Genomic DNA, 25,597 nt, shown 5'->3' on the forward strand with positions numbered 1-25,597 from the left:
TTTTGAATACAACTTATGAAAAGAAAATAATCATATAGGCAAAAGTAGCAAACCATAATCGTAATAATAATATGAATGGAATTGAGCCTAAATATATTGTACAGATTCTAGTAACAACAAAAATCAGGTTGAAACTGAATATATACAATATACAAAAGTTCAAATTCTTGCCAGATTATATATTTTGCGGAAATCTAAAACTATCGCTTTGGGGGCTCCATTCCCGAACACCTTAGAAATTGCCATTGTCATGGATTGATCTATACTTTCTTTTTGGCTCCAATGCTCCACCCCAAAATAACATAACATAAATATGAAAATTTGAAACATTAATTTATCAGTTAGTAAAAATTGTACCATTAATAAAAGAAGTTACAAAATTTGAAACATTAATTAAATGATACTATCTATTATTGCAATAAGAACTCCAAAACCCTAAAAAAGAACTCTTATATGAGTATTTTTCATTATGTCACCAATAAGCAGTCTCGATCTCGACATAATCTTCGAGAACTTGGACAAGAACAACAACGGTCGAATCACCATCGCCGAACTGCAGAATCTTCTCCACGGGATCGGGATCCAGACAACCTCGGGGGAGCTCGAGAAGCTCGTGGGCCGAAGCAATCTCGACTACGTCGATTTCTTGTTCTTCTACGAAGTGATCGCGGATCCCAGAGAGGCAGACGATGAGGAGGATCTGCGGAAGGCCTTTGAGGTTTTCGACATCGATGGGGACGGGTTTATATCTTGCGAGGAGCTGAAGATGGTGCTGACGAAGATGGGGCTGTGGGAGAAGAAGAGTGGGGAGGATTGTAGAGATATGATCCATGTGTACGACAAGAATCTTGATGGACTTCTTGATTTTGACGAGTTTAAGGATATGATGATGATGAATTACAATGCATAAAATAAAAGACTCAATGATGTTAATTAACTTAACAATAGTGTATATTGTATTAGGCTTTGATAATTTACATTGTTTTCTATGATAATTTGATTCTACTTTAATCCTTCTATGATTTTCGTTATGATTTCATCTAGATTCGTTAATGTTGGATACCATCATTTCTTAATTTCTATGTCCATGACTTTTTGATTTTCTTTCAAAAATTTAGGCTCATATAAAAGTGCTTCTTTAGTTCGTTAAGGATTTTTTTATTTTTAATATGAAATTTGGCAAAAATTAAATTCAAATCAAAATCCGAAAAAATATTAATAAATTTTAAATTTTGAGTTAGTTAGCATCATATATTTTTAGCAACACTACTACTTAATTCATTTCTTTGTCCATGACATATAGTATGACTACTAATTATTTAATTACAATTTAAATTGTGCAACGTGTTTCATTTAATCATATCAAATCAATTAAATAAACAGTTTATATACAGATATATATAAAAACAAAAGAAAAACACGATGGAAAATAATTTTCCTTCGAATTTCGACTAATTACAGATTTTTATGATTGTTAGTAGTATAAATTTGTTTTTTAGTGGAGTTTAGTGTTTTTATGTAATCGAAAAATAAAAAATAGCGGTTTCGTGCAAAAAAATAGACTTCAGTTTCGAAAATTTGAAACCCGTTTCTCTCTCACTCAATTTGGGGGCAACTTATCTCTCTAGGGTTCCAAATCCGACCAGCGAAAGGCATTTCTCTTCCTCTCTCTCTCTCCTCTTCAACTCCAGTAAGTTCTGAACTTAAAATTTCTCTGCTTTTGGTACAGATTTTGAAATTCTCGAGCAATTTTTGGATTTATGCATACTTAGCAAGTTCTAGATCTTTTACTGGGAGAGCGGGATGTAGCATTTGATTGATTCTTGTATTTTGACTTAATTCAATTGTTTTTTGCACCGTAGGTGTTGAATTCGTAAGGGAATTTGGAATTCCTGATTGCTCCAGCTTCCAATTGTTATGACTGTGTTCTTCGGTGGTTAGATTTGCTTAATCGAAGATTAGGGATGGTGGATGCTCCTAAAGATAGTAATGTGAACGGTAGTCGAAGTTTTTTTGAGAGTTTGGTAGGATCCTCTGATGTTGAGGAGGTGAAGGATAATGGTGTTGCGGTCGATTCTGAAACTGGGCCTTCGGGATCGGGAGGGGATAGTTTGCTTACCTATAAGAGGCGAAAGAGCATCAAGACCATGGATTCAGCGAGTCAGCTGAGTGAGAAGGTGCGGTTATTTTTTATACCCAAATATACTACAGTAAGATGTGTAGCAAACTAAGTTTTTCGTTCACTTTATCATAGAAGTATGAGAATGTTCTTCTGCTTCTGAGTTCTCGTTTTATTTAGTTGAAGTTACAAGCTGTAGACTCAGTTGGAACAATCTTGCAAGACTAGTGACTGCAGTTTTTTAGAAATATTATACGACTGAAAGAGATTGCTTCGGTGCTCCATTTAATAATATAAGTTATGAACTATGGGCGTATGGGTGCAGAGTTAAACATATTGATGAGTCAGAATTATCATTCCCCTTTATTGGAATTTAGTATTGGATTTGTTCTCTACTTCTTTTTCACTTTAACAGTTACTTGTTACGTGCCACCTTTGCTTACAGATATGTTGTTACCTAATTTTTATTTTCTGAACCCACAACCATCCGTGTCTATCAGTTTTATGTATGTGCTCTCTCGGGCTGCTTAGATGCTTTTGATTTCCCAGTCAATTAAGTGCTTACTTGACCTAGCTAAATGTTCTCAGAAAGGTGCAGATTGTTCCAATGGTTGCTTAGTCAATCACAAACGAAACATTATTCTGGATCAAATCTGCCAGTCGCTTGATAGTGGCGGATTGAAGAAAAGCATAAAAAGTGCACTTGTTTTTCCAGCATCAACTACTCTTGGAACTACTATAAAGGTATTTTTCTTAATTTGGAGAGGCTAAACTTACAGTTTATTCACATTGTTGTGTATTTCTGTCATATGATATATTTTGATCTATCCAAACAAGATTTGACATGTATTTACTATTTAGTAGCCTCTTATCTAGTTAATATGATATTTTTTAATCTAGGATTCTATCTGTTCTTCTGAAGACTGGAGCAAAACCACATCTCAGACTGGCATTCTATTTGATGATCTCCAGAATGCAACTAAGTCTAATGTAGGTTTGACATCTAGTGGATCAGTCAACGGACCAAATACTACAACATTCACAGAGCGCAGCAGTTGCACCTTTATGGATGTTTTTATGTCAGAACAGTTTGCACAGCTATGCAGTCTACTTCTTGAAAATTTTGAAGGCATAAAGACAGACAAACTCTTTGATTTGAATCACATAAACACAAGGATGGAGGAGAAAGCATATGAACAGTCTCCATTGCTATTTCAGTCTGATGTTCAAGAGGTACTCTTCTCTGAAGTTACTTAAATCTGCTTTTTTCTAGGTGTGATCATCATCGTCATCATCTTGCCACATTAGATGTATCTGTTTGGATACATACCTTGGAAATGTATTTATGCACAACGTGTGGCTACTTCGAGAATACCATTGTCAAATATCTGGTATTATGAGATTGAGGATGAAAATACTTCAGATTTATCGCATTTGTTTGAGCTTTGGTTCTCAAGGATGTACTTTCTTGTGTAGATTTGGGCGAAGCTCCAGAAGGTTGGCTCTGATATAACTGCTCTTGCAAAGTGCCTATCAGATAAAACTGTGACTGCTTTCAATGAACAGGTAATTGAATTTCCTTGCAGATGCCCTTTCTGTGTTTTGTCTATCCTGATTGTCTTGATTTGTATGATCTCCTGCTACTTAATAATGATAATGAAATTAATGGGAGCCCTGGCTCTCACACTTAATGCAATGTATTCGTTTAGTTTCTGTTGCGACAAATACATTCAGTGATAATGCACATTTTGATGGCCAAAAAATGTATCTTCGGTATTAATAATGTAGTTTCAGTTATATGTGTTAAATTCTTTAGGTTGAAGTCCTTGGCATTAAATTTTAGCTTATTGAAGAGCTAATTATGCCCGATACACTTACAGAAGTGATTAAAGGATTAGGTCTCAATGGAATAATATATTCTGAAACTAATTTAGCTTCTTTCACATCTTGGACATTTAAGGGCTGGGTATGACTTTTTGTATGTTTCTTGACAGTTCCTTGTGCACACTAAACCCGAGCTGACAGAGACACGTGCTCTTGATGAAGCATACACCTGCAGGTGTTGTAGGAAAAGGGCAGATGGAAACACTCGTTTGGTCTGTGATTCGTGCGAGGAGATGTATCATATCTCCTGTATCGAGCCTGCCATTACAGAAATCCCTACTAGAAGTTGGTATTGTGCCAACTGTAGAGCAAAGGGAATTGAATCCTCACACGAGAACTGCATAGCTTGTGAGAGGCTAAATGCCTTTGTGTCGTCACCATGTGATGGCAGTGGTGGAGAAGACGAGCTTGAGAATGATGTAACAACAGAAGAGTTAGAGGGGAGTTCAAATGAGTTAGTTGCCGATGACAAGTTTCAGCACTGCACAGTATGTAGAACTGAAGTTGGTAGTGACGGAGAATATAGAATCTGTGGGCACAACTTTTGTCCTCATAAGTTTTACCATGAGAAATGTTTAACTACTAAACAGCTTATCTCGCATGGCCAGTGTTGGTATTGCCCTTCCTGTCTGTGCCGATCTTGCTTAACTGATAAAGACGATGATAAGATTGTTCTATGTGATGGCTGTGATCATGGTTACCACATCTATTGCATGCAGCCACCGCTCTCGACCATACCAAAAGGGAAATGGTTTTGCCAAAAATGCGATACTGGCATCCAGCATATCCAGAGAGCCCGGAGGACGTACGAGCATATGCAAAACGCATCCAGAAAGAGAGCCTTGAATGGGAAACTAAAGTGTAGTGAGGCTTTGAACAAATCAGGTGGAGTGGATATGCTTCTAAATGCAGCCAAAACTCTGAATTACGAAGAGAATCTGGCTGCCACTGCATCATCTGGACGAGACATTTTTGCAACAGGTTGACTTTTGACTTAGATCATCCCTTTTTTAGGAGACGGATTTCTGCGTTTGTCCTTCAAGGTAAATTCCTTCGCGTAATTGTAGACTGACAGTTGCTATGGAATCGATTTAGGTGATGTAGTTTGTAGTAAATATTCTTTTACGAGGTCATGAATACGGAGCCTTTCGTGGGAAATCGATCTGAAAGAACCTTTCCCGCCCCTGATTTTGATGCAGGAGTTCATTCTTGTGATATCTGTTGTATGGAATGAGCTGCAATTGTACTAAGCTTCACCCTGTTGAAATATTGATGTATTCTTGTTTAGTAGCCTAGACTAAGCCAAATGTTGTATTATGTATTTTATGTAATTTTCTCCTATATTAATATTGACGAAAGATTTTCTCATTCCTTTGTATCTTTATATTTGTTTCATGGTTATTTACCATTAACTTCAGCATTTTATAAATTTTTATGGATTTTTTTTAAATTGTAGATACATAAAACTTTTATGTTTGTCTTGTTTTTCCCATAAAAAAATTGTAGGAAAATAGTTGACTCGTAATATTTAAATTTTAAACTAATGTAACAATTAAAATATCATTTATTTTATTTAACTTTTAGTAATTAAAAAATTATTGTTTGTGTTGAAAGATGGACTCCTGAGATCAAGAACAGTGGTGAGGCGACAGGAGGTGAAATTTTAGTTTTTCAATTGAGTAAAAATCAAAATTATGTCACTTTTAAAAAAGTTGTATAGTTGGATTTTTTTTAAAAAGTTTGGACTTCGAGAAAATATAGAAAATGGTTAATTTTTATTTTTTTATATTTTTTATCCACAGGTCACAGGTGTATCGAACTCGCCTTTCGGTGGAATCCGACTAATCCTGCTTGGCCGGGCTTGCGGATTAAGTCTGAAAATCTCCCAGCGGGGGGCAGAGTTTGAACCCGTGACCTCAAGATCACCACAGTTCCGCGCTGCCAACTAACCCAATATGTTAGATGGACTAATTTGATATTTGTCGCTTAATTCCTTCTCCAATTCATAAATTTTTCTAGTCCAACTAAGAGTGCCTATTCTGGAGAAAGTACTCCCTCCGTCCCTAATTAAGAGTCACATTTTTCCATTTCAGTCTGTACAATTAAGAGTCACACTTCATTTTTTTCATTTTTACCATAAATAGTAAGTAGGTCCCACATTCCACTAATTCAATTCACTCACATTTTATTATAAAATTAATATAAAAAAATGGATCTCACATTCCACTAACTTTTTCAACCAACTTTTCTTTACATTTCTTAAAATCCGTGTCCGGTCAAATTGTGGCTCCTAATTAGGGACGGAGGGAGTATATTTTAATGGAATCCATATTTTTCAAATAAGGAAAACTATAAATAAAAATTGTAATACGGCTACATACCTTAATTTTGGTAGGTGGAGTAATCATGAATCCTCATGCCCTAGTAAAAAAACACTACGGGCTACGGCGATAAATAATATGGCAGGAAATTCTTCTTCTTAAAACTGCTGCTATTTCGTATGTAGCCTCTCTCTCCCTCTCTCACTCACCACACACACACACACACACACATTCACTGCGTGTTTGGTTTTCAAGAAACTGCAGAATCTTTTCTTTTCCCTTTCTCTTCTTGTTATTTGTGGGGAAGGTAAATTTCTCTCTCCGAAGCTGCTACTGCATGAGTGTGGAACGTTAGGAGTTGTGATCTGAAACTCTTGAATTTTACATGTGCGTTCAAATTTTGCTTCAATCTGGGCCGTTCAAATTTTGCATGATGTATTATATTTTGAGACTACTGTCAAATCCCATCTGCATTTATGTCTGTGTTTCATTTGTGTAATTGGTTTGTTCTTCTAATTGTTTCTCAATAAATGCCTCTATTGTTTCAAGATTTGATTTTTCACTCCATTAGTTGTAAAGAATTGCTGTTTGTAGTTTTCCACTTCAAGATTTGGCCCTTTTCTTCTTCACTTTTGTGTGTAATGTGAAAGAATGCATTTTCTTGTTGAAAAGGTTTGGTTTTTTCTTTCCTTGATTTGATGGGTTTGGGGTTAATTGAAACCATCACTAGTTGCACTGATATTGAGTCTCTTGAAAGAAAGTTTGAATTTTTAATATGATTCTGGAATCGATGAAGTAGATGACATTTATGGATTATGATTCAACTTTCCCAAATAAAAGTGTTGTGATTATTGTGCAGATATGTTAAAGTAGTCAGAGGCTTGAAGTAAGGATTGGTCGAAATGGTTAAAAAAGATAGGCAAATTGTATCACAGAAGTTTAATGATTTTGATGCGATATCCTACAATAAATTGTGTAAATTGCTGCGTAAAGACGGCGTGGACAAGACCTACATGGGCGCTCTGGTGAAAATATTTTCCGAGAGGAGTAGGGCGAAGCCAAATGAAGAGTTGAGATTAAATGATGATGTTAATGAGGATAAGGACGATCCTGATTATATGCTTATGTTAGGAAAACTGAAGAAGCATGGCGACGCGTATAGAGCTGAATACGTGAAAGAAGATGGTTCAAGGGCTATCATCAAATATGAAGAAGCTTCAAGTTCAGATACAGAGTGTGATCAAGAACAAATAGATGGACCTTTGGATCAGATGCCTCTTGCAGAGGTTCAAGGAATTCTTGATTCACACCTTGCTTCGAGTAGGGAGGAGATCAAGAAGCTGACTGGTAGGAAAAAAAGGAGCAAGTCCAACAATGAGAGGGAAGAGAATGCAAAGTTGTTGTCACACTCTACCCGTGCCCCTCACACTCCCGCTGCCAAAGGAGATTCGGATTTGGATAAAAACTCTGGTCAACAACAATATAGAAGGAAGTTGAGGAGTTATAGTACGAAACAAAATGATGAGCATGTCGATAGGGCGAAGGAGATGGAAAAGGTAACTAGGACGGATCCGCTGAGTAAGTCCAAGAGTGGGAAGAAAGAGAATGTAGTGGTGATGGAGCCTGATTCTCGTACCTGCTCACGAAAATGCAAAAAGAAAAAGTTCAAGAGTGAGTACGGTGATGAGAAAATCCAACTCGACCCCGAGTATGACTCACAAAATCGCAAAAGGAATAAGTTCAAGAGTGAGTATGATGAAGAGGAAATCCAACTCGACCGTGATTATCATTTATGGCATCAAAAACTCAAGCCTGTCAACGATCATCTTATTTATACTGTCGGGGATATTGAAGTAGTGTATGAACTGAAGAGTGGAGAGCGTGATTGGATGAAAGAGGATGATGATGACGACAACAAATCCTCTGATGTGGAAATCATAGACATCGATACATTCAACAAGGTAGTTTCTCGTTGTGATTATCTTAAAAACATATGTCTTCGTATTCATATATCATTGGTTAACAAGTCCTAGTTATGCAGCTGATTAACAGGGGCACAACGGGGAAGTCTGCGTTTAAGGACAAGGTTATTGCTGCACTTAGAAAACCTTTTGATTTAGATGAGTTTAATAAGCTATGGAAAGATATCAAAAAACCCTCGCTGAAAGGACGCCACTTAGATCTGCGTAATGGGAGAGAAAGATCTGTTGGAAAGCCGGAACCTGGAAAGAGTTATCTTGATTTCCATCCAGGTTAGTTGAAGTTGATGAATTTTAGTCCCGAGATTCTTCCTCATTACAGTCTCTGTTTTATACTTTAAACCCGGTTTTAGCTGTCCTGTAAGGGGCTGATGGTGGTTCTGTATGCTCGTTTCTGACAACCGGACTCTGAAGTTGATCTCATATTATGCATATTGTTGAGGAACTCTCGTCTAATTTGGACTTCGTAAAGAAAGTACAAACATGAGAGTGAGGAAGAAGTTGTTTTACAAACCTATAAAATCGCATACTAGTCTAGGTCAAATGTTATGATCATAGTACCGCGAATGGCCATGTGCATTGTCGAACGTTTATTTGAGTTTATGCTCTAAATTATTTCCATGAGTTCTAGCCGATGAAGAGAACATTCGAGTTTCCTTTCTTGGCATTTGTATGATTTCCACACTTGAATTTGTAAACTTAGCATTCTCTTGATAACCAGTATGTAATTTGTTGTTTTTATCGAGTGCAGCTCTCAATAAAAAGCTCTCACGAGCGAAAGCGAAAGGCGACCAGCCAAAACAATTAAACCTTCTTCGAGGATTCTTCTTATGGATTGAGGTCAGTAGCCTATCAAATTTAGGCGCCTTTTAAGATTCTCGTCTACTTACATTCGTCAGGTTTTCTTCTCTTGCGCGATGTTATATAAGTATATACGTATCTAGGTATATATTTACAATTCTGAGTCTGAACAGCTCAAGAAATTGTATGCATTAAAAACCAGTGCAATTTCGATATCAGTTCATTTGAAGCCGATCCCTTGAGAGGGTATATATGCATTGAACATCTTGAATTCATCTGTAGTATTTTGTTTCACTTTCTTATTCACAAATTATGTTGAACTTTTGCCTATTTTTCTGACACAATTTATGTTGCTTCCTCTGCTGGAATTTGCAGCAGCCAGAGGAATTCAGCCCTTGGCGCGACAAAGAATGCGTTGCCGTGCGCTCAGGGTCCGGCTAAGGTGATATGTGAATCAAGATTATGTAAAGATCTCATCTCTTTTGGCATGTTTGGATCATGTTGGCTATACTCAATATTTTGGTTGTTAAGGAAGTGTCATTTTTCTGAATCAAGATTATAATATCATTGTCCACGTTTAAATGCCAAATCGCATGTTGTTGGCCCTTTTATAATATAGTTCACCAATATATACTCTTGCGCTCACGTGTTCTTGTTCCATTAGTTCCATTACTAGAACCTGAAGCAGATAAGAGGTTTGGGGCTGAAGTCTCAGTACCAGATACAACAACGGGCTGCTTGTCACAAGATTCTGCATATTAATCATAAGAGTGAACTACAAAACTAAGAGCATCTCCAATGGCTCCTGGACTAGCAATAGCCTAGCCATAAACTCCTCCTGCCACATCATCTAGGACTAGAAACTGTCTGCCACATTATTAGGACAAGAAACTGGACTAGCACTAGGACTAGCCATAATACCAGATACAACAACGGGCTGCTTGTCACAAGATTCTGCATATTAATCATAAGAGTGAACTACAAAACTAAGAGCATCTCCAATGGCTCCTGGATTAGCAATAGCCTAGCCATAAACTCCTCCTGCCACATCATCTAGGACTAGAAACTGTCTGCCACATTATCAGGACAAGAAACTGGACTAGCACTAGGACTAGCCATAATAAACAAAATTATAAAAAACAAACAAATTACAATCATGCAAAATACGGAATTAAATTTACGACACAGATACGGGAAAATGCAATATTTTTTTAAAATTTAAAAAAGTACATTAAAAAAAATTACATAATTAAAAAAAATCCTTCTACTTCCACACACGAGCCCCGCCTCACTCCTCGTCGCCGCTATCCGGGAACCTCAAATCTGCCGCATCTGAGCCCCGGTGTCTCCCGCCTCTCTACGTGCGCTAGCCAAATCCCGCATACTCTGGAGGAGGTCAAAAAAGAAACCCCCCTTCTCCACAGGGTCAGTTGCCGCCTTCCATTCACCTATGATTTCCCACATGTTCACTTGCGTTCGGACCGGCTAGCGAATCGGTGTGGGCTAGCCGATCGGCTCACCGGTTGCAATGGTCGGCTAGTGGGCTGACCACGAATAGGCTAGCCGGCCCGCTAGCCGCCATTGGAGATGCTCTAACCAGAATATAGGCTTTGCAAACTTTTAGTACCCAACATTTACAAAATCACATTTTTAGTAAAAAGGTTTCATATATCTCAAATTCAGTCTCGATTTTTACTATTCTATCCTTTAGCCCTTGAGGGGTATATCCGTCTATTTAGTTTGATTTGAGGACCAAACTTGTGATTTTTGAATGTTTATGTACTTCTTTCGTGATTTTTTAAGGACCAATATTTTTGTGATATTATTAAATCTTTGTATATTATTTCAAAAAAATTATTAAAATTTTTGTAGTGTTATCTAAAAATAAACTATTTAAATCTTTGTAGTACTCCCTCCGTCCCGGCTAAGATGACACATTGCTTAGCCGGCACGGGGTTTTAGGAGTTATTGGTTAAAGTGTTTAATTGGAGAGAGAAAAGGTGGGTGCAAGTATTAAAGTAGAGAGATAAAGAAAGATGGATATTTTAATAAGAAGGAGAAAAAGTGATTGAGTGTATTAATTGGAGAGAGAAAGTTTCCAAAAAAAGTAAATGTGTCATCTTAGTTGGGACAAACTAAAAAGGAAAACGTGTCATCTTAAGTGGGACGGAGGGAGTATTATTTAAATTATTGCATTACAATCGAAAAATTAATATGTATTTGTAATATTATTTAAAACATATTGAACGGTTTATTTTTAAAGGATTCATTTTAGTTTAATGCTTGATTGCTACAGAAACACAGCATCTTGTGTTGTGCTTAATACGCAAGTTTTTAGGAACAAAGCGCAGCATTCTTATTCCGTTTCTCTTTTCCAATATTTTCATTCTTTATTTTATACCTTCTCGTCTTTCTCTGCTTTTAATATTTTCATTCTTTATTAGTGCTATTAAAAGAATAATGAATTTTGGTAACATAATATATAAAAGATACTCCCTCCGTCCCATTGAAGATGACCCACTTTTCTTTTTAGTTTGTCCCAACTAAGATGGCCCATTACTTAAAATGAAAACATTTTTATCTCTACTTTATTCCCCCCTCTTACTTTACTATCTCCTCTCAACACACGAAATAAAGTTGCATAAAATCCCGTGCCGCCCAAGAAAGGGATCATCTTCCTTGAGATGGAGGGAGTATTAAAATTTAAAATAAAATATTTATCCAGAATGAGATTGTATTAAATGACATAATTTTATTAGTTAATAAAAGGAAAAGTGATGGAGAAGGAACAAGAATATAATGCTGCGTTTTGTTCTACGAACCTGCGAATTAAGCACAATACAAGATGCTGTGTTTAGCTGAATTTTTTTTTTCTATAGTGCTGCAAAAGCCGTAAATACATCGTTATAAACTAACCAAAATACATCGTTATAAACTAACCGAAATTTGATTTGTAACTAATTTAATTATTTTGTTCAACAATATAATTACATCAAGTGGGTGACTGTTAACATACGATTATTTTAACTAATTCGTATTATTCGGGGCAAAAGATATCAAATACTACAATGCTGTAAAATAATTGTTTTGACAAACGATCGAGATTAAAAGTAGATTTTAAATATATTATCAACAATGCACTCTTTAGAACATGCATGGTATTAAACAGTTTTACTTGCAGTAGAAGTATGTGATCTCCACTAGGCGTTAAACACGGTTCTTTTTACTATAAGTTCAAACAGTATAACGAGGCAAAACAATCTCACCATCAAACACACACGAAAAATGCCAAACAACCAAAATTTCGACATCAAGCTCTATCACGACGATGGTCGTCCCAAACGAACCGGTAAAACCACAAACAAACACCTCTCATTTCTCACTTCCCTCCTAAAAAAAATTTATATATATATATATTTTTTAGCATATCCTTTTCTTTTTTTTTACCAGGGACCGTTTTCACAGCGAGTTCACACATGATCACTGCCGTGATAGGCCCGGCTGTTCTTTCACTGGCTTGGGCTAATGCTCAATTGGGATGGATTGCAGGTCCCACCATACTCATTTTGTTCTCCGTAATTACACACTACACTTCCTCTCTCCTAGCATCGTGCTATCGAGACGGTGACTCTAACAACGGCAGGAGACACTACACCTACATGGATGCTGTTAGGTCTAATCTAGGTTTGTGTTCTTCAAATGCTTGGGGGAAATGCTCACTTCAAATTTGAATATGGGATAGAAGCAAGCTTAGAATAAGTTCAAAAACTAGTTTTACTAACCATTTATACAAAATTCAAATTTTGCATTACTTCTGTGGACATGTCTCACAAAATTATTTGGTGTATGATTAAAAAAGTTTTCTACACTAAAATTTGTTTTTAGTTTATGATTGGAGATATGTGAATTATCTGTGATTTTCAGGGGGGATGCAGGTTAAGTTGTGTGGGGCTATTCAATACTTGATTATTTCTGGGGCAGCTATTGGCTTCACATTGGAGGCTTCAAAAAGCATGATGTGAGTGGCTGTGTATCTTAGCAGTCTTGGTCAATAAACTAAAACTGATCCCACCTAAAATTATACTCCACTTAGCTAACTCTATTATTTGTATTAAAATACATTAATCCCACTGCACTGATCAGTAAAAGGATTTATTGCTTCAATATATTTGATGTTGTGGAATCAGGACTATTGAGAGGTCAAATTGCTTCCACACAAAAGGGCATGAAGATCCTTGCAAAGTCTCTAGCAATTATTACAAGATTGCATTTGGTGTGGTGCAAGTGATTCTCTCACAAATCCCCAATTTTAAAGAGACTGGGTGGCTCTCTATTGTTGGTGCTGCCATGTCCTTCACTTTTTCCTTGATTAGCTTAGGCCTTGGAATCTCCAAAGTTGCTGGTACTAATTTCTATCTTCAATTCTTGATCTTGATTCTTGACACTACTATGCGTTGTACTTGTTGTGTGTGTTTCTAGAAAATGGGGCAGTCAAAGGAAGCCTCACAGGAGTGAGCATTGGTGAAGTCACAGAAATGGAGAAGATTTGGGGAAGCCTCCTAGCACTTGGTGCAATTGCTTTTTCCTATTCTTACTCATTAATCCTCATTGAAATCCAGGTACATTTCTTTAAAAAGAATCTCAGTTATTACTTAAATCATACTACGGCTATTACTAATGACAGGACACAATCAAATCCCCACCATCTGAGTACAAAACAATGAAGAAGGCCTCCTTGATAAGTGTATCTGTCACAGCCGTCTTCTACATGCTCTGCGGCTGCTTCGGCTATGCAGCCTTCGGTGACATGTCCCCGGACAACCTCCTCACTGGCTTCGGATTCTACAACCCCTACTGGCTCCTGGATATCGCCAACACAGCCTTAGTCATCCACCTCGTTGGTGCCTACCAGGTCTTCTGCCAGCCCTTATTCGCCTTCATCGAGAAACTCGCACAAAAACACCTCCCAGAGAGCACGTTTTCCGTCATAAACAAGGAGATCCCAGTCCTAGTCCCGGGCCTAAAGAGCCCCTTCAAGCTCAACCTGTTCAGGCTCGTGTTGAGGAGTGTGTTCGTGGTGACAGCGACCATGATCTCCATGGCCATGCCATTCTTCGGTGGTGTCGTGGGGGTCCTCGGGGCGCTCGGGTTCTGGCCCCTCACGGTGTTCTTCCCGGTCGAGATGTATATCAGTAGCCACAAGATTCCTAAGTGGAGCTCAAGATGGATATGTTTGCAGATGTTGAGTGGGGCTTGTTTGATCATATCTATTGCTGCTGCTGCTGGCTCAGTTGCTGGAGTTGTTTCTGATCTCAAGGTTTATAAGCCTTTCAAGACTAGCTATGAGTAGTTGTAGAGGATGGACGTGTTTTATCATATCTATTGCTGCTGCTGGCTTATGATAGATGTTATCTCACATTAGAGTGAAAAAAATATAGATAAATGGTGAAATTGTTCCTTGTAGGTATGGATGAAAAAAATAAGGAAATCAAAGAGTGAGAATTTTTCTTCTCTCTTATGAAATTGTTCCTTGTAGGTATGTTATCTCTTGGGAATTTAGATCGAACATCAAAGAGAGAGATTGCCAATGAAATTAGAAGTAATTCATCTCTCACAACTAATATTTCATCAGCTGAGATAACTTAATGAATAGTTTGTTGTGCCCTACTTCACTTAAACATAGCAAGGTTAATATAGCAAACAATCAATTGGCTATAGAAAACCTTCAGTAAGGCAGCACGTAACAAAGGGTATCGATATCCATGGAGCCCTTAACACTTAACCTTCAAGACTCACTCATCATGGCAGCCATCCCTCGTCTCAACCAGCAAAACGCTTTATAAAGTGGCGTACCTGCTGCTGGACCAAACTTTCAGCAACGAGCAAAGATTCGACATCTCTATTTGGTGCTCGATCTGAATGGCTGCGCACAGATTATACTCATCAAGGCATGTGGACAGCTGATGGTATCGATTATCTGTACAACACGAGCAGAGCAAACATACACACAAACTAGGGTGCAGCAAATGGAGATAAACCAAAACTTATCTCATAAGATAAATGTTTTACAAAGTGAAGAATGGTCACCTGCTCTAAGTCGAAAAATGCATTTAATACCTACTGCTGAGAATAAAACTTAAGAAATAAAAGAATATGTCAGTATCGATATTGCTGTGCAGTCAAGAATTACATACATTGTACAGGAGCATTACACGATTTTAGAAGCTCCTTGAAAAATCTCCTACTAAAATGATGCTAACTTTTCATAATGAATGGTGATGAATTGCATTTCTAACTCCTCTCCAGTTTAAATCCTCCGAGCTGTATGAGTCTCCAAACTGATTTGTCCCGTTTCCCGAATCTACACCTGAGTTCCCCCACTTCTGCTGCTTAATTTACGAGAACCCTCTTCTTGCTGAAAATCTGGATGCTCATTTTCTATTGAAATATTCATTTCTGTCATTGTACGTTTCTGACCAGAGTAACGAACATGGCTAGCAACATCATCTTGTCCTGCCTTTTCAAGCGGTTCGCTAACACATTTAGCAACTGGCGATGGCTCTTCTCCCTTGTCGCTAGCACATGGAGGCAAAGGAGGAAAGGGATGGAATGGCAAACCCGGAGCTACAGTCCAAACAGCAGCGGCTTCTGCAATGACCCCAAATTGTTGCATGAGAGAAGAGGGTATACCATAAGATACAGGCATACGTGCAACGAATCTATCTAGTGAATCTGCCAGCACAATGCCAGATGGATGCTTTCTGAATGTCTCTCTCTCTTGATGACTAAGAGCATTCGAACAAGTAGTGGCTGGGATAATAGAGTCATTACAAGGAGTCGAAAACCCAGGAGGAATATCATTGTCAGTATTTTGGTTTCTGTCAACTGACAAACTGGCTCTAATACTGGGACGCATGCATTCCTCCGGTGGGGTATCCCATCTACTCTTGCGCTTGCGTGTTCTTGTTCCATTAGTTCCATTACTACAACCTGAAGCAGAGGAGAGGTTTGGGGCTGAAGTCTCAATACCAGATACAACAACGGGCTGTTTGTCACAAGATTCTACTGAATCTGCATGTTTTCCACCTCGGTCACTCCTATGATCTCCTGATGATACTGATAATTTACCATTTGTTGAATGCTGGCGAAATTCCCTCTTCCCATCATCCATTTCCATGAAGCACTTTTTCCGGAGGGATCTCGGAATCCACTTATCCCTGAAGTTTCGTGCAATTTGATGGACCTGAGAGCAGTAGAGGCAATAGATACTCCAGTCAAAAGCCTATCAAACATGGACTAATGAGGGACTAAATCGACACCAAAATGGACGACAGTTACCTGTTTGTCAGCATGTTCTGTCAGGGTCAACATTGAATCTTTGAAGCTGCAAGTACAAGTAAGGAGCAATTTAGAGAGCATAACAATTTATTAATATTTCATGTTCAGTATGACGCTATAAATTAAAAAGAAAAAACAAGGCTAATCCAAGAGCGAGAGGAGAAAATATCTCCATCTGCGCACATGTATGTTCTTTATGTTCAGCGTGAAAAGGAAGCCACATAAAAACACAACAACCACTTGAATAGAATTTATTTGTATATAATTTTTTGGAAAAAATGGAGTAGGGAAATGACAAAACAGCACACTTTTTTTGTTCAAGTACATTGTACAGCAGTAATAGGAGAAATTTTCTTCACCTTTCGACACCTGGACGAGGTGGACCTCCGCTTATGTGCTCCAAAGTAAGGATTTCTCTTGTCGCAAGATATTCAAGTACCTATCAACAAAAAATGAATAATATAATAAGCATGATAATCCAAGTCGTTGAATGATTATTTTACTCAGGTGCATTGTTGTCACGGCATTATTAAGTATTATATTTAACACTAATATCAAAAGCTATTCATTATTAAGTATTATATTTAAGTATTATGTCCCTCCATCCCTCCCGTGGGTGCGCACTTTTTGCCATTTGGGTACATCCCACACCTGTGCACATCCCACTTTTGGACACTACCCAGCACAAACCAGTATTTTTTAGTCCTGTTTAGCTTCCAGATAAATTATGAAATGATCACTTTAAGTCTTTAATGACTAAAAACTATACATGTTTAACAAATTTACCTTAAGAAGCTTGCGCAGGATTGGAGTTTTAATGAACTCTTTTCTGTACCTCTTCATTATGTTGTGTAACATCTGCAGACCTATTGACCAAAATCCACTCATTATGAAAAACACAATGTAGTTACTAAACACAAATTAAAATGGTATACATCAACTTTTTGGTAACAGAAGACTGAATAATTACCATTCTTATTGATTATATCAACCAAAACAGTCCGCGATTTTGTCTTTAAGAGTGCATCCAAGATCATTGAAAGATCTCGATTACTGAAAGGGAGATCAAAATGCATCAAGCATCAAGCAAGTAAATATGTTTATATTCACCCTAACATATGGAAATGCACAATATATGGAAATACCTCTGAATAGCTTCACCATGCCCATTACTCCCAAATGCAGCGGTTAGAAACAAAAGCTTCAAGTACCCTCTTGAGGCATCCTGCTAAGCCATAAGAGGATTAGAATTTAGAAATGGACCAGGACCACCAAGATGAACACAAAGCAGGATCAAGTGCATAAAATCAAACTAAAAGAAACAGATGCCGTCAAAATGAAGCAACAACTGCATGTGGTTAAAGTAAATACTAATTACTAAGATTTGTAGAAACCTCCTTGAGGTCATAAACCAGAAACAAAAGGATGCATTAACAAACTAAAGTTTGAAAAAACATGAAAAGTTGATGGAAAGAAGGAGAACTTACTTTGCGCTTGCTTATTCCACCTTCAGTATCCAGCAACTCATTTAATTTCCCCTCAACTGCAGTCATTCAGAAAGGCATTACAGTAAAACCAAAAAATAAAAGGAAAATGAAAGCATTAAGCCAATGACAGTACCTGTTTCAACATGACTGCTAATGGAAAGGCCAGGTGACTTCTTAGATTTGTTGCGTACTGCGTTTAACTTATCCCCATCTGGAGCCACTTTGTCATTCACAACATTTGATTTGAGTCTCCCTTTTCTAATTGATGGTGATGAATGATAAGTCTTAGCAGGAGATCCAGACTTCGAGGATTCCTCCTTTCCTCGCATAGTGCCATATTTCAACTTTTTCTTTGATTTAACTGCATCATGCTGCAATTTTACAGGTAATGTAGTAGTAGACACCTTCAACCTATTACTGACATGCAGAGTCTTCGACACTGTGTTATTCCTAAGTTCCTCTGATTGAAGGGAAGCTTCCTTATGTTTAACTGGAGAACTGCTCTGGGGCAGGAGGCTCTCAGATTCAGCCTCCATATTAGCTGATCCAGAAATATTCAAGGCCTCTTCAGTAGTATTCAAAGGTGTAAGAGCAGCATCAGAAGCAATATCATTAACACTAGTAGCATTGGCAGGTCCATATTTATCATGGACTGTCATGTCCACAACTCTTGTAGCAGTTGAAGTCTTAGAGCATCCATTAGAATCAGAATTCACACCTAATCCTTTATGTGAAGTGCCTGAATTGATGCTCTCAATTTGATCAGCAGCATTGACATTCTCTGTTGTGTCTCTGTCTTCTTCTAGCTCATCTCTACATTTTATTTCTTTCTCAAATAAGGATTGAGACATTATAGCAGTCCAGTCATGATTCATATCCCTATCTTCACAGATCATAACAGGTTCTGCATATTCATCATCTGAGTCATCCTGAACAATTACTTCAGAATTTGTTGGATCCCCACCTATATAGCCTCGGCAATTAGGTGAACCACAAACACATTTCTTTGCAGCAGCACCGAATACACGCACATAATTGTAGTCAAACGTAACCTCTTCACCCTGTCATGCAAAAAATTGCAAAAATTAGCATGTCCCTCCCACACTCTTTAGAACACAGACACAAACAGTGATGCAGCTTGACCTAGGCCACATAAATGGTTCACCACTTTCAGCAGATATCATTACCTTTTTAATATCTCTAATAGCAAAAAGTCCAACACAGACTTCTCCATTCACCATCCACTGTAATCATAAAAGATGAAAAGTCAAAGATTAGTATTTCTATTTCTAAACCCCTTTAAGTCATGTAATCACTTTTCTGAAGTTACAGGCATGGAATAAGGAATCACATAATATGATGTAGTTTTTCCATTTTGACTAATTAAAAGTAATAATAGGATCTGATAGAAGAAATTAGTTGTTCTTTAAGTGTGACACAATTACACAAGCTTCTCCAATGATCATGGATTTCCATAGAAGAAATTAGTTGTTCTTTAAGACTAAATAATAATTTTACAAATCCATAAACTCTTTCACTTTGTACTACTGAAATACATGAAGAATATACATAAGAATTCACAAATATAAGAAAAGCCAAGCTTCCAGTAATACCTTTTCCGTCCGGCAGTTAGGGTCACAACTATGGTTTATAAAGCGGCCCAAATTCCCTTTAGAACACGCATCAATTACCTGAAATAAAAACATTAAATTCCAAGAAAACATGATAACCACACACAAAATAGCACCATTAAATGTTATCAAAGTCAAACATGGGAAAGCTCAGATTGAATCAATTGAGATTTCGGTGAGCTGAGCACAAGGCCTAGTCTTATTTAATTACATCAACCATTGTTAATGTATTTAAGGTTACACAAACTCTTTCTCAGATTGGAATACGAACTTCTTACACCAGGAAACTCATATTCTCGAATGCCATTATGTCTGTGGCCAACCATTTCAAAGGATACAAGAGACTTTACATATGCATGCAAAATTAAAGAACGTAAATATACAAAAACTGGTGAGCTAGATAAGAACATAAATCAACGTCCAAAAATCAGCCTGTCAAATTAGCACCAATTAGTGAAGACTTGATGCTTCAACTACTCAAGATACTCCACAACCCATACAGCATAACTAAAAAGATAGACATTTACATTTTTTGGTATACGTCTTGATCCATAACAAAAGAGTAAAATCAACACTAAAATTAACATTATAAACTAAAAATTGAGTCAGAATCGGACACAAATCATCACGATGACATAAAAAGAATATTAACAGCCCAATGATGTTTTCCACTTTACACATTAAATAAAGAGGGGAGGGGATGGCAGCAAACCTCACTCCCATTCAGCGTCATAAAGTAAAAATGTTTATGCCCTTGCAAAGCATACTCTTTCTGCCTGGCTTCATGAGTGTGGACATCAAGTACCTAAAACATCCATAACTCGAACATTTAAGAGCTGAAGTTACAGTTATCTGTTATGGCAGAATATGCTGAAATCTAAAGTCCCACCACACCATGATCTGTGGCTTAGGAAATATTAATGACAAGCTATTTGCTGCAATTTGCATATCAAATGAGCAATTTCTCAGGAAAATGAAGTGACACAAAATAAATACCATGAGACAAATTCTCATTGCCGAAAGAAAACACAATTAAAAAGAATCTTGAGTCATCTCTGATTCTGCATGGAATAACATAAATCAATTGGAAGTAATATATGCAAGGCCGCTGACCAATCTCATATTGTGCATTATTGACTAATTCAGTTTAGTATATAGAATGACAACTTAGTTTGATATATTTCAACACATAAATGCTAAATATCTGAAATATGGATTAACTGAGTTACCTCTCCAATATATTCAATGAGAAACTGTCCTTCAGAGATTTCCTGAAGAGATTGGAGACCAAAACCCTTCTTTCCACACCTTAACCATTTGAGTTTTGCATACGTCCGTTTTTGGAACTGTAGCGAAACACAGGGGTTATTAAAGTGATAAAATAAAATTGTTCAAAAGTTAGAAATAGTAAGTACCTGCTGATTCGAACAAAGTTCACCGCACGGACAAGTTCCTCGAACACACTCAATGTTTAGCATCCGATTAAGGCATTTAGATCCACAACCCATTCTTCCATCTGATGGAGGTTTGCAATGGCAAACCATCACCTGTTATACACAAGTGAAATGCAAGAGAAAAAATAATATCAGACTGATAACACTTTGGCCAGGGCAAACTGTAAAAATGGGTGAAAATACCAAGCAAATACAAAAAAAACAATTGTACATACACAGAATAACAGTTATGCACTTAATAGTATATTTATGTGATTTACAACTAAAATCAAGCAAAATATATTGGGCACGAACAATTGCACATGAACGGAGCTAAATTCTCACCTCATCGATGGTCTGAGTTTTACGGCTTCGGTGGAGAAACAAGTTTGACTTAATAAGAGTCCAAGATGACTGTTTAGCAGCTGGCAATATATACTCAGAAGTCAAAAGCAATAGGGGCATTTCATCTACAGAAGGTACAGATCTGATTTGCGATAAAAATTACCTGTTGATTTGTTTTTATTGGACATCGGCAAGGTGTCGCCAGCATCTTCATCATCAGATATTCCCAGCTCTTTATTGATTTCTGAATTTGATTTCTCTTGAGGAATTGAGCAGTCAGCAAAGTCTTTATCAGTGTTATCCTTGCAAGTCCTTCAAATAAGACAAAATCCATAAATTGGTATTTCCTTTGTTGTAAAACAGGATTGACATCTAAAGTCATCTAGTCCCACACTTCGCATTCTTAGGCTCAACTCGAAGTAGCCCCAAAACAGCCAAAATATGTTTGAGCATAATTTATCAAATGACAGGTGAATGTACTAGACAAATATTACTTGGATCATTCAAGTATATGACCTGGAAAACATGGTGTGAGTATCAATTTTCATTAGGACATTTCCAGAACAAATACATCAGCAGAGCTGGTAGTGTGCTGTACAGCTTATGGAAGATTGCAAAGAGTCTTTCTGAATTTTGAAAATAGAAAATAAAAAACAATTAAATTGACCTAAGACCATTCCAGATGGGTCTAACTTAACCCATTCTGCAACATGTGCATAACAATTTTAACATGTAACTACTGGCATACTGTAGCTTGTACAACAAAATACATTGGCTTCGAATATTGTAACATGAGTGACATATTTCTGATACTTGGTGACATTTTCCTACATTTCTTTGACAAAGAAAAGGCATAAACTAGATACAAGTAAAACAATTCTACCAGGCCAAGTAGTGAGGATAACTTAACATGCACAAAACTAGGCACATACACACACTGGCAGAGACAGCCATCCATGTCTATTCAAATGTAACTAAGATGTAATTTCTATCAACATTTCATATATAAGATACTAATAACAGTGGTTAATTACCATCGGCAGTTTGTTTGATCAATCTGATCTGCAAGTGTAGCTGGAATCCGCCGCCATTTTTGGCACTCGTCACAGAGGACCCATGCATTCATTGGAAGAGCATTCTGACCATTTGGCCAACCAGATGAAGATACAAATCCTGATTCAGTAGGAGGAGAGCTAAGATCTCCAATTTCTCCATGATCAGGAAGTGTTTGATTTCCTAAAAATATGAGAAAATATATTTTCATATTTCCAGTATTGCAGTAGTAGGATATAAGTCACTGGGCTCAGGGAACAGCATGATCAACATAATACCATCATTTTTTTACGTTTTCATCAAATAAGGCACTTCTTACATAAAAACTGATATCAACAGACCTAAACATGTACCTGCTTCTGGATGGCTTCCCACTTTGCTAAGAACACCACTTGCATCGCCCTTCGGATCAATTTTAAACTTAACAACAAAGTTCTTTTTATCCCCCTTCTTTCTAGAGGATTTGCCTTTCTTGCGGGGCAAATCCAAGATACTATTCCTGCTCTTGCATCCTCCCTTCGCACTAGAGTGGGCCTGCGATTTTGAGGACTCAGTTACATCAGAAAGCTCAGGAGAAGGGTTCACTTCACGGCCTAGAGGTGCTCTAGCTTTATGTTTGGCTTCTTCACCAGTTGTCTTCTTTCCTTTTTTAGATTTCAATTTTGGGGAACTTAAACTTGAAACCGCAGCAGATGAGTTTGCAAAGCATTCCCCACTACTTCTTTCCAGTGGCATCCCAGGACTATCTTGCAGATCGTTGATATCTCTCTCACCAAGTGGTGCATCAGGAATAGAGTTTATAACTTCAGAATCAGGTGAAGTTCCTGGATCTAAACACCTATTCTCAGTGGGAGCTCTCAAATTATATCCTTGCTCATGGCTGCTGATCTGATGATCACTTAATGTACTCAAGGATTTATTTTCTAAACTACATGTAACATCAAGCTGTGCATCCAAAGCAGAAGCATCAGCACTTATTACATTCTCCATGTTTTCATTGGATACCATATCTCCAGGAAATTCCTCCTGAAACTTACTTTCGCTTTTGTCACATGATCCAGAAATGCTTGTCCCCGATATGTTACAATTTTCAGCCACATTGACCACACCACAGATTTGATTGCCAAATTTAATCTTCAAAGAGATGCGACCAGTTGGAGTGGAGCTTTTGCAGGCAGCTTTTTGACCTGTCTTTTCCTTGATAACATTGCTCTTCCCTTGGTTACCTCTTACTTTCCCTACTATTTTCCCATTACCTAAACATGGGTTTTCTTCAAAATTTGGTAAATCCACAGATCCCCAAACAGAAGATTTAGCCCGCTTGGAGAGTAAACTTCTTTTCTTTCTAGAAGTCTGAGATGGTGAGTCTTTTGGGGTGATCACCGTACAACTTCTTGATGGTTGCTTAGAATCATTAATATGGTTCAATTTATCAAGAGTGTTGCGGGAACTATTCCTCCGAGAAGATGCGTATACAATAAGATCATTTGATTGTTGGGTCCTCTCAATTTGATCAGCAACCTCAGCTTCACCATCCCCATGTATAGAGGGATCGTGAATCCTCTCAGAATCAGAAGAATAATGTAAACTATAACCCTGTCCCTCACCATGTATCTGTCCTTGCAGCTTAGATTCAGAAATAGAACCAATAGCATCAATTTTGACAGGGCTAATTGCCATGTCATTCCCCAGCAATGGTTGCTCAGAAAAGTTGATGGAATGAAAAGGTGAAAGAAGACCTTCTGCGGCTGAAACATCTGATCTGAGCATCACATCAGATGATTCATCATCTCTCACATGAGTCGATTCATATGGTTCGGGTGACACATACAATTTTCCAATGCCAAAATTGAGATCATCCGGAGATGACGCTGCCCTGATCTCACCAGCATTTTCACTGAAAGACGTCTCAGTAAACATATTATCCAGTTTACTGAGATACACAGTATATTTGGTGAAGTCTCAATAGCAGTACTCAGGTAACCCCTATAATCATTTTTCCTTTTATTAACAGCGATTTATCTTACTGTAATAGTAAGGGAAGGCCGAATGCAATATCAATTGGTATCTAACTGCAGAAAAGAAGAAGCTTACTAAAAGCCCAAATTTGAGACGTCAATTACACTCTCCTCCAACCGCATCAGATATGTAGCTTATTGACTCTGGGAAAGAATGGTCATGGAAAAGAAAATGAGTGTAGAAACAAGTAAACTTCACTAAAACAATAATAATAATAAACACTGCACTCCACAATAAGCATATGAAGCTGAGTATGGATACTAACATGTTCGACTTAGCAATTATTCTAGCACATCTTCTCAAACACGATTGTACAGTTTACATCATCAAATAAGAAAATACTGCAGGAGAAAAAATCCTATTCACTCCTGAAACCGCAAAAACAATAAGGCTTGTACACGTGTGCAAAAGAACGGGGGGATAGCAACACAGGCCATGAGCTTATACACACACAGAAAGCTAAAAGCTTCAAACTTTAGTATCCTGGCATGAACAATTCATGTAAGACATGGCACCTCCATCACTCTCTTCATTCTGTAACAACACAATTGGTCAACTACAAAAACAAAGCTACAATGAAACAAGAGCAAAAATTGTTCACAATCACATATCAATCATAAAATAGATGAACAAGAACTTAATTCCTAACGGCACAACAATGCAGGTAAGGGCCGGTCTCAGGCACACACAACAATCAATCCAATCAAACAGAGCCCAAAACCCCTAAACGCGACCAAAATCAAAACCCTAATTCAATCGAAATTACCAATGCCGAATCACGCAGACCAAATAAAACACAGATTAAAAGTCAAGGGGAGATAAAAAGGGGGGAAATCGCACCTGATGAAAAATCAACCAACGCGCTGGGCAACAACCGAGGGTTAATTGAATTGATTAATTGAAACAAACGTGTGGAAGGAGACACGTACAACGGCTGCATATAAAATCCTTACTGGATGTATTTATGTGAATTTTAGAGAGAGAAAGGGATTCCTTGACGGTGCAGGCAACGGTTGTTCAATGGGAAGAGAAGAGAGAGAGAGTTTTCCTACCAAAATATGGAACCTTTTTATCCATTCTGTTCTCACACACACGCAGTGAGGGTACAACGTTGTAAGGATGATGTACAAGCAGTCTTTGCTCAGCTCTTGGACGTTGTACGCGTGGCATGTGAGGGCAGCGACCCC

General features: G+C 37.6%; 5 protein-coding genes across 11 annotated transcripts; 4 read left to right on the plus strand and 1 right to left on the minus strand.

Annotated features, from left to right (window-relative positions):
• The first annotated feature begins 469 nt into the window (after nucleotides 1-469).
• LOC125220707 (putative calcium-binding protein CML44) lies at nucleotides 470-910 on the plus strand. The gene has a single exon (XM_048122856.1). The coding sequence runs from the start codon at nucleotides 470-472 to the stop codon at nucleotides 908-910; it is 441 nt and encodes a 146-aa protein (XP_047978813.1).
• A 639-nt stretch (nucleotides 911-1,549) lies between these two features.
• LOC125223656 (PHD finger protein EHD3-like) lies at nucleotides 1,550-5,371 on the plus strand. Of its 2 annotated transcripts, XR_007176755.2 has the most exons (7): nucleotides 1,550-1,690; nucleotides 1,863-2,177; nucleotides 2,708-2,863; nucleotides 3,020-3,352; nucleotides 3,596-3,685; nucleotides 4,114-5,046; nucleotides 5,203-5,371. XR_007176755.2 is itself a non-coding variant. In XM_048126902.2 (6 exons), exons 2-6 carry the CDS (start codon nucleotides 1,965-1,967, stop codon nucleotides 4,987-4,989), a joined length of 1,668 nt encoding a protein of 555 aa, XP_047982859.2. In that variant the 5' UTR covers nucleotides 1,550-1,690; nucleotides 1,863-1,964; the 3' UTR covers nucleotides 4,990-5,371. The 2 variants fall into 2 exon arrangements, 1 of the variants encoding a protein (XP_047982859.2); XM_048126902.2 differs by having other exon boundaries at nucleotides 4,114-5,371.
• Nucleotides 5,372-6,366: 995 nt separating this feature from the next.
• LOC125219434 (uncharacterized) lies at nucleotides 6,367-9,654 on the plus strand. 4 transcript variants are annotated; one of them, XM_089068072.1, is made up of 5 exons: nucleotides 6,367-6,501; nucleotides 7,184-8,285; nucleotides 8,366-8,576; nucleotides 9,055-9,143; nucleotides 9,480-9,654. In XM_089068072.1, the coding sequence occupies exons 2-5, from the start codon at nucleotides 7,227-7,229 to the stop codon at nucleotides 9,543-9,545; spliced, it is 1,425 nt and encodes a 474-aa protein (XP_088924198.1). In that variant the 5' UTR covers nucleotides 6,367-6,501; nucleotides 7,184-7,226; the 3' UTR covers nucleotides 9,546-9,654. The 4 variants fall into 4 exon arrangements, with proteins under 4 accessions (XP_088924198.1, XP_088924202.1, XP_047977365.2 ...); XM_089068076.1 differs by lacking the exon at nucleotides 6,367-6,501 and adding an exon at nucleotides 6,508-6,711; XM_048121408.2 differs by lacking the exon at nucleotides 6,367-6,501 and adding an exon at nucleotides 6,508-6,631.
• A 2,659-nt stretch (nucleotides 9,655-12,313) lies between these two features.
• Nucleotides 12,314-14,629, plus strand: LOC125224206 (amino acid permease 3-like). 2 transcript variants are annotated; one of them, XM_048127566.2, is made up of 6 exons: nucleotides 12,314-12,453; nucleotides 12,555-12,788; nucleotides 13,029-13,122; nucleotides 13,292-13,506; nucleotides 13,584-13,723; nucleotides 13,789-14,629. In XM_048127566.2, the coding sequence occupies exons 1-6, from the start codon at nucleotides 12,390-12,392 to the stop codon at nucleotides 14,452-14,454; spliced, it is 1,413 nt and encodes a 470-aa protein (XP_047983523.2). In that variant the 5' UTR covers nucleotides 12,314-12,389; the 3' UTR covers nucleotides 14,455-14,629. The 2 variants fall into 2 exon arrangements, with proteins under 2 accessions (XP_047983523.2, XP_047983524.2); XM_048127567.2 differs by having other exon boundaries at nucleotides 13,292-13,443.
• A 502-nt stretch (nucleotides 14,630-15,131) lies between these two features.
• LOC125224205 (histone-lysine N-methyltransferase ASHH2-like) lies at nucleotides 15,132-25,476 on the minus strand. 2 transcript variants are annotated; one of them, XM_048127563.2, is made up of 19 exons: nucleotides 25,251-25,476; nucleotides 24,486-24,553; nucleotides 22,733-24,377; nucleotides 22,373-22,574; nucleotides 21,502-21,650; nucleotides 21,339-21,418; nucleotides 20,976-21,107; nucleotides 20,790-20,906; nucleotides 20,273-20,365; nucleotides 19,543-19,620; nucleotides 19,117-19,173; nucleotides 18,063-18,990; nucleotides 17,930-17,985; nucleotides 17,588-17,667; nucleotides 17,413-17,495; nucleotides 17,229-17,308; nucleotides 16,802-16,881; nucleotides 16,443-16,488; nucleotides 15,132-16,347 (listed from the first exon to the last, which is right to left on the minus strand). In XM_048127563.2, exons 3-19 carry the CDS (start codon nucleotides 24,309-24,311, stop codon nucleotides 15,466-15,468), a joined length of 4,722 nt encoding a protein of 1,573 aa, XP_047983520.2. In that variant the 5' UTR covers nucleotides 24,312-24,377; nucleotides 24,486-24,553; nucleotides 25,251-25,476; the 3' UTR covers nucleotides 15,132-15,465. The 2 variants fall into 2 exon arrangements, with proteins under 2 accessions (XP_047983520.2, XP_047983521.2); XM_048127564.2 differs by having other exon boundaries at nucleotides 22,745-24,553; nucleotides 25,251-25,475.
• Nucleotides 25,477-25,597: the final 121 nt, after the last annotated feature.

Source organism: Salvia hispanica, chromosome 1 (genome assembly GCF_029641045.1).
Source record: "Salvia hispanica isolate PSC_SH4W2 chromosome 1, Shi_PSC_v1, whole genome shotgun sequence".
Lineage (NCBI taxonomy): Eukaryota > Viridiplantae > Streptophyta > Magnoliopsida > Lamiales > Lamiaceae > Salvia > Salvia hispanica.